General features: G+C 35.0%; 1 protein-coding gene across 3 annotated transcripts in view; it reads left to right on the forward strand.

The window, feature by feature from the left end:
* Diaph3 (diaphanous related formin 3) overlaps positions 1 to 13,263 on the forward strand; it is a 440,087-nt gene that overhangs the window by 268,462 nt on the left and 158,362 nt on the right. For all 3 annotated transcript variants that reach the window (XR_016537097.1, XM_090342066.1, XM_090342064.1), the window contains one exon: positions 1,371 to 1,536. Coding sequence is in view for 2 of the 3 variants with exons in the window: in XM_090342066.1 (XP_090198192.1) it covers positions 1,371 to 1,536 (166 nt within the window). In the remaining variant the exon portion in view is untranslated. The remainder of the gene's footprint in view (positions 1 to 1,370; positions 1,537 to 13,263) is intronic.

The following is a 13,263-nucleotide window of genomic DNA, read 5'->3' on the forward strand; positions in this document are numbered from 1 at the left end:
GTGTGGCATAGGGTTAGAGTGCTCGCCTAGCATGCATGAAGCCCTGAGTTCAATTCCACTGTACCACATACACAGAAAAATCCACAAAGTGGTACCTTGGTTGAAGGGTAGAGTGCTAGCATGGGACAGTGTTCAAGCCTCAAGTCCTGAGTTCAAGCCCCAGGAGTGGCAGAAAAAAATAAATTTCACATTAAAAGACAAAGATAACTTTGGTATAAGTTAAGCTATGTATTTTTTCTTTAATTACCCAATTTAATGGACCCATAGGAAATTATGACTGTTACTTTGAGTATCATCTTTTCAGAACAATAAATGATTTGTATATCTTATTGTATCAACAATTTTCAGAGAACATTTTCTATGTCCAATGACTATTACATTCACATTATGTTAGAGATTTAGTTTTATTATTATGTTGTCAGAAATAAGAGAAAGAACAATTCTATATTCCATACCTAGAAGTTATACATTTATTTTTCAAAAGGAAAGCAAAAACGTTAGTTTGCTTTCATAATACAAGAAGTTTTTAATGCACAAAATTTACAAATATGTTCAAAATAAGAGGGCAGTAGTAATCCTAAATGTTTATATACGCCAGTAATTCTTCATCTTTTTTCCATATATTTTTTATTTTAATTAATTTAAGGGTTACATTATATTCACCAGATCTAAGGTACATTACTTCACAAATATTGATACCCTTTCTCATGTCGTGGTCCTCATTTCCCTTCCTCCCTCCCCCCACACAACTTGATTTCCCCCCTTCCCTCTCCTATTTCAAATAACCAATTAAGCATATATAAAATATATCAGATAACACGGTGAAATATTGTAACAATATGAGATAACCTAAGCAGATTGCTAGGATACACTTGTTGACTCCTTAAAATAGCTCTTTGATGTAGGCAGTATTATAATTCTCATTTTATTACAAAGTCAAGGCAGAGGGAAAGAAGATCTTGTCTACAAGCATACAAAATGCAAGAGTTTTATTCAGTGCTTTTCTCTGTGATTGTGGATTTCAATATTGTTGCAATTACTCACCCTTAACTATTGAACCATAATTTTAAATTTTTTGCGTTACAGATTCGCATTATGGCTAATTAGAATTTTTTGAACTCAGTTGAATAGTAGAGATGTTAGTTATATAAGTACTGTTTTCTGATTACTTTTCCAAAACTAATAGAACTTGTGTTTAGGATTCTTTGTCTATACAGTAAAGACTGTATTTTACATATGGTTAACTGAGAGGAAATATCAGAGTTTGGGAAATGTACTTTAGCGATAATTCAAAGACTAAAAAATTGTAGTTATTATATTTTCCAATAAGCATTAATTTTCAAACTTCTGAGCACCTTAACTACAATGAACAGCTTTGTTATCAGTGCTAAAGTACAGTACGGGAAACTTTCTAAGTCACTTGAAAACATGGAACAGTCGTACCAGAGCATGATGGGATATTACGCCATTGATGTGAAGAAGGTGGCTGTGGAAGACTTCCTTTCTGACTTGAATACTTTCAGAACTACATTCATGGTATGGTAAAATGTAATTAATCAATTTTTTCATATTTTACGTATACTTCTTTCCTAATATTTTATTTCTTTGTTGCTTATTGTGGCACCTACCTTTCCTGAAATTGAAAGTTAGCTTGAAAAATTTCTGATTTTAAGTCTATTGGAAAATGTGTGGTTTGCTGTCTTTTCGGCCTTTCAAACATTAAGCTGTAATCAGAAATTTTGATTGAAAGTGTGACGAATTCTGAAGTTTTTCATAAAGACTCCCTGCTGGCTGATTGCAGTGCACTTTTGTAGTAAGTTTTTGGCTATGAATTTGTTTCTTTATGCTTGGATCAATTTGTATTTTTGTGGTATAATTTTACCAAATTCCATGCAGCTCTCATGAGGCGTTTCTCCCCCTCTTCTTTTCTTAATACATTGTACAATAAGCTACCTGTGATTTTCCTTTGAATAGACTTTACATTCCTAGGGTTTCTTTTAGATACTTTAATAGGGAGGTCAGGTCTTTGATGTAGAATCCTTTCATTTAGACATTAAAAAGATCTTTTGAAAAATATTAGCTAATTAGATTGGGGACACATACACACACACACACACACACACACACACACACACACTCACATAGATGCTAATGTAAGAGGCATTGTTGTCTCTCTAGGGAAATTGGTGTTACATTTCTATAAGGAAAGGAAAAATTGTTATTCATAATAAATAGATAAGGATTAAAAAGATTTTAGGTATAAAGGGAGTTTGAATTTAAAGAGCTCGACCTTTTTAATTTATGGGAAATTTTACTGTAAACTTTATTGGACTAGGTTATAATCATTTATTAATCGTTAGATTGTCTTGTGGTTTAAAACCCTCTTATTTCTTTTAGTTGGCCCTATGGCTGGAATTTGAGCCCTGAACACTGCCCCAGGGCTCTTTTGGTCAAGGCCTAGCACTTTGCTACTTTGAGCCACAGTGCTAGTTTTCTGGTGGCTAGTTGGAGATAGTCTCATACCCTTTTCTGCCTGGGCTGTTTGAGAATCTGATATCCTCAGATTTCAGCTTCCTGATTATCTAGGATAACATGCTTGAGCCAACAGTGTCTGGAAAAACCATTTTTAAAGAAAAACTAGTTGACTTTCAGCTCTAGTTTACTTTCCTCACAAATGACTCTTTTTTTTTTTTTTACTAATGGATACAAATTTGGTTATTCTACTAATGATTTTCCTACATGTGTCATGTTCTATACAATGTATTGTTTAAATTGTATAATGTATTATGAGACCATATGGCTTGGTGTAAGTTACCTAAGCCTTCCCAATCCAAGTGAGCTAGATTTTGATGCCATAGTAGTTGTGTGTCTGCTGATACTCTTCCCACTTTCCTGAGACTCAGTTTCATAATTGTAAAACAGAATGTTTCCTTTCTCTTTTTCATAACTATATACATATTGAATTAGAAAACTTTTAAAAATTTCAATCAGACTTTTCTGGCATATCGCAATTGCTCAGTAAATTCTTGTACGAGAGGTTTATTCAGCATGTGTAGGGTGCTCTGTCCCGTTTCAGAGAAAGGACTGGCCCTTGACTGGTTTCTGAGTGCTCACCTCAAAGCCTTGTATTTTATGAACACATAGGACCTTGGATCACCCTACGCTAACAGTTATGCTGGCAGTATGATTTACAGTGAATGTCTAGTGCTCTAGGGCATTCTATGTCTAGCCAGTCTCGTTTATTGGATGACAGAAGCCTGGGAAACTTAGATTCCTCAAAAAGACATTCCATTAAAATACAACAAACAAACGAATGGACAAACCTTAGGCAACATCGTGAACTTTGAGGCCATTCTGGGCTGTATTGTGTCAGCCAATGGTAAAACACTTTGACACCAAACTTTTGGTGTCAGTATGAAAATATGAGTACTATAACAACAGATTTTTATGTATTGAAAGTTTCTATTAGAAAAATACTGTTAATATGCTAGATAAAAATGTATAATTGCTGCTGAGTGTTTTGGCTCGGATCTGTAGTCCTAATATCCAGAAGGTAAAGACTAGAGGATCACACGTTTAAGGCTAGCCTGGGATACAGAATAAGAACTTTTCTTTCATATTTTTAAATTATATTTTATTGTCAGGACAATGTACAGAAGGATTATAGTTACATTTGTCAAGTGGTGAGTGTGTTATTTCTCGAAACTTTATACCCCTTCTCCTGTTTTTGATCCCCTTTCCCTCCTCTACCTCTTCCTAATCATCTTCTTTTCCCCTTTCCCTTCCCTATTTCAAATAAATAAACATATATGCAATATACCAGGTAACAAAGTCTGATATAGTAACCAACCAAAATAACTTTTCTTAATTCTTTTTGTGCATGATTTGTTTTTTAAAACCTAGTTAAAATGCTGCCTTAGACTGGGAGATTGGCCTAGTGGTAGAGGGCTTGCCTCACATGTCTGAAGCCCTGGGTTCAATTCCTTGGTACCACATACATGGAAAAAGCTGGAAATGGCTCTGTGGCTCAAATGGCAGGGCAATAGCCTTGAACAAAAAAATGTCCAAGGATAGTGCCCCGGCCCTGAGTCCCTGAGTTCAAGCCCCAGGACTGGTAAAAAAAAAAAAATGTTGCCTTGTTCTACATTCCATTGACATTTAATAATTCTAGCTATGAATTAGCCAAGTTTTACTTTATAATGGAAGAGACATAGAGCCATGTCTTTATCATAGTTCTGTGTGTGTGTATGTGTGTGTGTGTGTTTTATACACTTTTATATGTCTACTACAATTCATGATATATAATGAATAAATTGGTGATTACTGATGATCACTACATGATATGCTTTAATAGATAATACATAAAACACATTATCATATGTATGCTACCATAGTCACTTCATTTAATCCTTATCAGAACATAATATGGTAAGTATACTGCCATCCCCTTTTTACAGATAGGAAGACTGATGTGTAGACAGATCCTGATTTGCCCATGTTCGTACAACATTAAAGGAGTGAAGAAATTATTCTGGCCTGATTGGTTCCAGAGGCTGCACTAGATATCCATCTGTCTGTCTGTCCATATATTAACTCTCACAAAATATGTTATTGACTCATGGAGCTCTTTTCAAAAAAGACTAACTTGAAATTGAATTCCTGTACCAAAAATAAAATTGTAGCCACTTTTTTTTTTTTTTTTTTTGCAAGTCCTGGGCTTGAGGTCAGGGCCTGAGCACTGTCCTTAGACTTTCTCAAGGCTAGAGCTCTACCACTTGAGCCTCAGCACCACTTCCGGCTTTTTTCTATGTATGTGGTACTGAGGAATTGAACCCAGGTTTTACGTGCATGCTAGGCAAACACTCTACCACTAGGCCAAACTCCCAGTCCCATTGTAGCCACTTTTATGTGTAATTTAACAGTACATTCATACTGTGTAAGTGTCCCAAAATACATGGTTATCAGGATACAAATTTCATTTTTCTATATTTTTATCAGCTTCTGCAACAGAACAAAATCCAAAACAAATGTTACACATTGAGTACTTGCTTCTTCCTAGTTTACATATAAAGCCATTTGCTTTATATGTAATGTCCCAAGTCTTGACATATTTTTGAGGTGAAGCATGTAATAGGTGAGGTAGTTCCAAGGTAGCGAAGCCCCAGGCCTTTGCAGAGCCAATTCAAAATTCATAGAGACAAAGATTGAACTCATCTCTGCTTGACTTCAAAGACAGTACAATTTTATTCTTTATGAATACTCCTGGTTATAGATTGAAGGAAAATTTAGGTGTGTAATTTTTGAGATTTTGATAACTTACCAGCGAGTATTAGTAGAAGGCATACTTTGTTTTCTTATACATGAAATTGGGACAGAAGAATATTTTGCAGGTTGTTCAATTTCAAAATATGAACTATTCTGTTTTAAAAGTGACATGCTATTAATATGAAGACTTATTGCAGAGGAAGGAAGATGTGAAGATAAGAGAAGAAAGCTTTTTATATTCTCTTGGGCTTGTGGGAGCCAGTGTTATGGTGGGTACTAGGTAGAAATAACCTAACCTCTGATTATGAGCAGGATAAGTACATGGTCTTCTAAGCATGCAGCTTTATGCCAACTAATGTTCATGTCTATAGTCTCCTAGTATTGTGGAATTTTATAATCACTTTGTATTTTTACTGCTTTTGGCCTCAGTCACTCAGTGCTATTGACAGTCTACCCATTTTGGTGGATTATAGCATGGCTTTACAGGATGAGTTAAGCTCAGTGTGGAAATTTTGGGTGAATTGTGCTAAGCCATCTCCTATCCTTAGTCTCACTGAACAGCTGTAGTGTATTACTGCTTGTCCTTTGAGTTGGAGCCTGCCTTTCTTGTCTGCCTCCTAATGTATTGTTTGAATGGTCTTTCTTCCTTATGAGAGTGGAGGGTTTTGTTCTAACTGGTTTTGCACACAAGACACAGTTTCTTTTTCCACACTCATTACATCCCCCCCCCCAACCCCTTAGAAGTTCTTCCGTAGTACTCTTTCATTAGCCAAAACGTCCAGTACAGATGATGCTCTTAGGTCCTTAAGCACACTTCATCACAAAACTTATTTTGCTTAACATTGATCTTAGAGATTTCTATCTTAAAGATTTAAAGCATTATCTCTAAAGCTTCCACTTCCTCAGATGTCTTTATTTGTCTCCTTTTAAGATAACTTGTTTCAAAAGAGTTGGTCCACCAAATTGTACTTTACATATGTGTCCTTTACTATTTAAAAAATAAATAACTTCTGTGTAAACCCGGTGAAATTTCAATAGCAATTATTCTCATATGGAACACTGTTTACATGAGTATTTTTTTTATTGTGGGTCTTGGGGCTTCAACTTGGCCTGGGCACTGGCCCTGAACTCTTCAACTTAAGGCTACCACCCTACCTCTGGGCCTGGGCATTGTCCCTGGGCTCTACAGCTCAAGGCTACCGCCCTCCCATCCAGCCAATCACCACTTCCCATTTTCTAGAGGTTAACTGCAGATAAGAGTCTCAGGTTCTTTGTGCCCAGGTTGGCTTTGAACCTTGATCCTCAAATCTCAGCCTTCTGAGTATCTAGAATTACAGGCATGAGCCACTACGCCCAGCTACGTGTGTAATTTTTTTATCTGAACACATTGTCATTTGCTACTGAGAGGACACCATACATTCTTTCCTATTAACAATATCTAAGACCTTGAGTAATTGTAATTCTCATTTATAAGTCAGCATTTATATGTCCAAAAAAAATCTTTGTTTTATAAATGATCACTTTGTCACACCCCAAAACTGGGTGAATATTTTATTGTTTGGTTGTTTCTTATTTGTTTGAATATAGATATAGGTACCACAGTAGAAAACTTACTCATTTGATGCTCAAAGACACAAAATTATTTCATTTCTTACGTGCTTGATAATTTCTTCCTGTGGCAGGCTTCACTTGCTTCGTTTTTTAGCAATGATAGTTTGCGATTTGTCTCACTAGTAGGAAGGTAGCAGTGTCTGAGATCAAACCCTATGTCCTGTCTGTACAGATTATTAGTGACATGACTCTGGCAAGTCACTGAACCTTAATGAGCTGCATTCTCTTAAATAACAGCGTGCATTTCTTAGGGATTTTGTGTTTTTCTGATCAAATGACTTAATGTCTATATGCCCTCTCAGCAAGTTATCTGTACAAATGAATGGTATTTTCACCTTTCATTTTTCTTAATTATAGGAAGTGTTTTAAATACTTTCATTTTCATTACATTGTTCTTTCATGTAGAATATTATAACTTAACTTTCTCATATTTATGTCTTTTCATTATTTCTACAATTTAAGTTCCATTTCTTCTGATAACTAATTGTTATTTATGCTGTTTGCAGCCTTTTAAGTTGATTTTTCGTTTATGTAATTCAGATACATGTGGTGAAAAAATACAAAATTGATTATAATTCTGTTAATTTTTGTGTCTTTATTGATCCAATGCAATATGTTCTACTCAGTTGTTAGACTGACATAGGGAATTACTTGTCCCAAAATGAAGCTATCCAGCTCAGGAGTATTTTTAGTATTTTTTTTTTGCCATGAAGACAGAGCAAAAGTGGCTCTGCAAAATCATTTGATTTACACAAATCAGATACTTGTCACCTTTCAGTGTCATGTGTTCATGCATACTAAGTACCTTGTGGACCAAATAAAGAGTAACAGCATTGTTAAAAAAAAAATTGAGTGTTAATATGAGTTCCATGAATGTGGATGATATCATTTTGTTGTCAAAAGGAGGAAAATCATGAACAAATTCTATGGTAGGGTGATGAGCCAGCTTCTGAAACTATAACAGGAAACATCTTCTAACCATGCTCATTTTGTTGGGCTTACAACTTGAAAATTGTATTTGGAATGTTTTCACATGGGGCTTATGTCTTCATTAGCACCTTCCTTATTCTGAGATCATACTTGGAGCTATCAGGCTTTAAACCTAAAAGAATGGTTGTTCTTCTTTTCATTGTTTAGTATTTTTAAAAGAAATTTGATTAATAGTAGGTGTTGAAAATGTTGAGTTCACATTTTTGAAAGTATGTTTGATAATCTAATTATAACTCTAGGCTTTTCACAATAAAAATATAGCTCAATTAACTGACTTGATTTTTCCCTTTAGTGATGGGGTTTATTAGTCTTATGCATTGCTCAGTGGGATGGTGAGTACATTTGAGTGGCAGCTTTTATATGATTACATGACTGGTAATTTGTGTTTCCCTTTTAAATTTAAAGTTTTTTGTTGTTCACCAAAATTATGTAACACACAGTAAAGGATGGGTTATTCTAAGATAATGATGAGAGCAACATACATAAAAATAGCATATATTAACCCATTTGTTTGAAAATATGACATTATAAACTAAAATTTCAGGCAAAATGAATAAGATGATTATCTTTGTAGATCAAATATTGTATTATCTCTTTCACAATATTCACACATACACAATAGTGTATAAGAATGAAAAAAATGTAAGATTAACTTATGTGTTAGGTTTTCTTTCCTGTTTTATTATGAAAGTCTAAGGCATATGGACATCTTAAGGCTCTCTTCTCCCCCGCCCCCCCAAAATGCATCACATACTTTGTTTATCCTATAAGATGAAGTCAGTCATCAGAAATTGTTTATCCTATAAGATGAAGTCATCAGGAATTTTTAGAAAGTAGTCATTAAGTATGTTTGAATGTAGCTCCTACTGGAGCATCAACAGATTCAATGAAGACATTCAATGGGAATGTATGAGATCCTTATACACTTATGTACCTTGAAAAAAATCCTAGGTTCTTGGAGGGCTGAGATTGTGACATTTATGACTCAAGGCACATCCAGGCAAAAAGCTCCCAAGACCCTCTACTTGATCCATAAAAATCTTGAACTCAGTGGAATGGGCCTATCATTCCAGCTATTTAAGAATGGTAAGCAGGAGGATTACCATTCAAGCAAGCCTGAGCACAAATGCAAGACTCCATTTGAAAAATAATGAAAGAAAAAAATTACAGGTGGTATGCCTTAAGTAACAGGAAATCTTTCTAAAGCACAAGGCCCTGAATTCAAACCCAGTATTATGAGAAAGATAATCTGCTTTTATAGCCTATTAATGTTAAGAGAAATATAATTCTGAATAGGCATACTTTTCAATTTTCTAAAATAATGAAATCTTCCTTAATTCTCTGCATCCCCAATCTGTAAATGATATCATAGTTTAAAAAATGCTGATAAAGATACTTGAACCTAAGTAGTCTAAGACTAAGAAATAAAGTACATTCTTTAAAAATCAGGATTTAGCTAAGCATTAGTGGCTTCCACCTATTATCCCAGCTTTGACCGCAATTATAAGTAGGAGAATGGGTTCAGATGCCCTAAGCAAAAAGTGAGTCCCTATCTCAAAAACAATCAAAGCACAGGGGCTGGAGTCATGGCTTATGCAGTAGTAGAATGCTTCCCTTATGAGCATGAAAGCCTGAGTTCAAAACCCATTATTCAAAAGAATTGTCAGGATCTACAGTAATCTAATGCCATTGTTGTTAGGTTTTATTTTAGTAAATTTTTTTAAGATGGAGAGAATTTTCAAGTGAAGTAATATTTGTAAAATTCACTAGCTCTAAGCTTTTTTGAAGGAAGCAAAATATATACAATACTTTGGTGAGTTGGGATAAAATAGGTATGTTAACTGTCATTGAGCAAGGTTTTAAGTTAAATATCAGCATGTCTAATATCAAATGAACACAGAACTTTGTAGAGAAAATGCAGGAAACGAAGCTAATTCCCTTTTTTAGAATAGAATCTTATAACACATATTAGGTTTTGGAATATTAAAAACAATGTGCATACATATGTTAATTAAGTCCTTAGAGGTATAATATCTAGACTGGAGGCTGAGAACTACATCTTGACTTCCATATTTTATTCATCACTGTACTTTCTCTGCCAAGTAATCCAGCCTATATTATGCATCTACTTCTCAGTCAACTTAGTATATCATAGAATTCCAACATCCTTGAATAGAAAGAAAGCACTTATATTTTCATAGGAACTGTGAAACCTGGGACTCCCTCCATGCATAAGAGAAGCATATAATATTGATAGAAGCTACAGAATTGGCTCTGCCTTGACATTTTCCTGAATAAATATGGTTGGAGCACTTAATAATGGATTATAACAATGGAAATATTTCAGAATAATGGTACAATAAAACATATTTGCTAACTTTTGTGTAGATCTCTTTTTTATTATATGCCAGGAAATGATGGAATTCTTATAAATGAATTAACTTATTTAATTATTGAAATGCTATTTTATTAGACATCTCTTTTGCCTATTTCATAAATAGGAAACCAAGGCACAGTCATATAATGTTTTAGTGTCAGACAGTTACACAAAGCAAAACATTATGACTTTGTATTTTTTTATTTTTTATTGTAATTAATAAAAGGGTTACATGATATTTGCCAGATAGAAGGTGCATTAATTCACAAATATTGATACCCTTTCACATATCTTGGTACCCATTATCCTCCCCTCCACCCACCCCCCCTGTCTTGGTTTTCCCCCCATCCCTATACAATTTCAAATAACCAAATACAAATAAATCCAATATATCAGATAACAAAGTGAGATACTGTAACAATATGAGATAACCAAGGGACAGCAAAAGAGATGAGAGATAACATAGTACATTAAGGACAACAATCATTGTATGGCTTTTGTTTCAATATCCTGGAGGTCTTTTCAATTAGCTTCATACTATATGGCCTTATGTATCAAGGTTTTGCTCTATTGCAGATCTCTGCTAGTAGAGCCCAAGGTTTCTACTGATTATGACAAATGAGGGAAACCATTGAGCCTAAGTTCCCTTGAGTCTGGCTTACTTCACTTAATATAATTTTTTCTAAGACTTTCCATTTCCTACCAAATCGGTCGATGTCGTTTTTTCTGACAGCAGCATAGAATTCCATTGTGTACAAATACCACAACTTGTTGATCCACTCATCAACTGAGGGACATCTAGGTTGGTTCCGTATTTTTGCTATGGTGAATAATGCTGCAATGAACATTGTTGTGGTAGTGGATTTAGTATGCCCTAGTTTCTGGATGGTTGGGTAAATGCCAAGTAGTGGAATTGCTGGGTTATGGGGGAGCTCTGTGTTTAGCCTTTTGAGGCACTACCATATTGCTTTCCATAGTGGTTGAACGAGTTTGCACTCCCACCAACAGTGTAGTAGTGATCCCTCCTGGCCACATCCCCTCCAGCATCTGTTGTTATTCGTTTTCCTGATCTTGGCCACTCTAACTGGAGGGAGGTGGAATCTTAGCGTTGTTTTGATTTGCATTTCTTTTATGACCAGAGATGTTGAGCATTTCTTCATGTGTCTATAGGCCATTTTTGTTTCTTCTTCAGAGAAGACTCTCTTTAAGTCTTTGGCCCATTTTTTAATGGGATGGTTGTTACTTTGGAGGTTAGTTTTGGAGTGATTCAATTTTTTGAGCTGTTGATATATTTTAGATATGAGGCCTTTTTCCGTTGTTTGGTTGGTGAAGATCTTCTCCCACTCTGTAGGCTTCCTAATTAATTTACTAGCTATGTTCTTTGCCATACAAAAGCTCTGCAGTTTAATGCAGTCCCACTTATCCAGCCATTCTCTCCTAAAATCAGGAACGAGACAAGGATGCCCACTTTCTCCACTCCTCTTTAACATAGTATTAGAATTCCTAGCCAGTGCAATAAGGCAAGAAGCAAACATAAAGGGGATCCAAATAGGGAAAGACGAAGTAAAAGTATCCCTCTTTGCAGATGACATGATTCTATATTTAAAGAATCCTATAGACTCTACTCCCAAGGTCCTTGAGCTGATTCAAAACTTTGGAAGAGTAGCAGGCTATAAAATTAACCCTCAAAAATCAACTGCCTTCCTCTACGCCACCAGTGAGAGGAATGCTGCAGTAATCAGGAAAATAACTCCTTTCGCAATAGCTTCAAAGAAAATAAAGTATCTAGGAATTATCTTAACTTAAGAATGTAAAGGACCTTTTTGATGAAAACTTTAAAACCCTGAAAAAGGAAATTAAAGCAGAACTGAGGAAATGGAAAAACCTCCCATGCTCCTGGATTGGAAGAATCAACATTGTGAAAATGATAATCTTGCCAAGGGCTATCTACAAATTCAACGCAATATCCATCAACATCCCAATGGCATTCTTTAAAGAAATAAAAGAGGCAATCCAAAATTTCGTATGGAATAATAAAAGACCCCGTATAGCAAAAACACTTCTTAGCAGAAAGAGCAGCGCCAGAGGGATTTCAATTCCAAACTTTAGGCTGTATTACAGAGTTATAATTATCAGAACAGCTTGGTACTGCACAAGAACAGGCCTGAAGACCAATGGAATAGAATTGAGGACCCAGATATTAAACCACAGAGCTATAGCCACCTAATATTTGATAAGGGAGCCAAAAAAATAGAATGGAAGAAAGACAGCCTCTTCAACAAGTTGTGCTGGCAGAACTGGTTAAGCACCTGCAGAAAACTAACGTTGGATCCTTCTTTTCATTTCATTTTTATACTATGCCTCTAATATGTACCAATAAGGTCAGATTTTTTAAATGGTTGTTAGAAGTGCCATTAAGCTATGTTGTCAAAAAATCCTTGATTTTCAGTGTAACAATTTTTTAGTGTTTTGCTCAAAATTGATTTTATATGACTGTCCAATTACCTTTGTTTACTTTTGAATCCCAAAAAACCTATGTATGTATAACATATACAAAGTTTATATGGGCTACCACATTATATAAAAGTCTTAAAGAAATTAAACCCTTGAGTTATTCACTCATTTTCCTTATCAGGGTATTAGTTAATAGGGATTCATAGATACCTATCTCACTATAATATAACAAGCTATTTTAAAAGTCATCATCTGAGCTGGGTGCTCCAACTGTTTTTGTGATAAAATTTAGGAAATAGGCAAAGACAAAAATGTTAAGGAAGGAAGGAAAGGGTGGGAGGAAGGAAGAAAAGTAGGAAGGAAGGAAAGAAGGGAGGAGCAGAGGCAAGGAAGGAAGGAGTGAAAGATAGATGAGACTCAGTTAAATATTAAACGTATGTAATTAACATGGAAAGCCAGACTATAGCTGGGCTATGAATACTCAGACCAAAGCTTGATGCAAGATGAGACCTTTAAATAAAACTTTCAGTTGTTAAAACCAAATGTTGAAGTCAATCCAAGTCCCA

The sequence above is a fragment of the Megascapheus bottae genome, chromosome 11, assembly GCF_031878675.1.
Source record: "Megascapheus bottae isolate mThoBot1 chromosome 11, mThoBot2.hap1, whole genome shotgun sequence".
In the NCBI taxonomy this organism is placed as follows: Eukaryota; Metazoa; Chordata; class Mammalia; order Rodentia; family Geomyidae; genus Megascapheus; species Megascapheus bottae.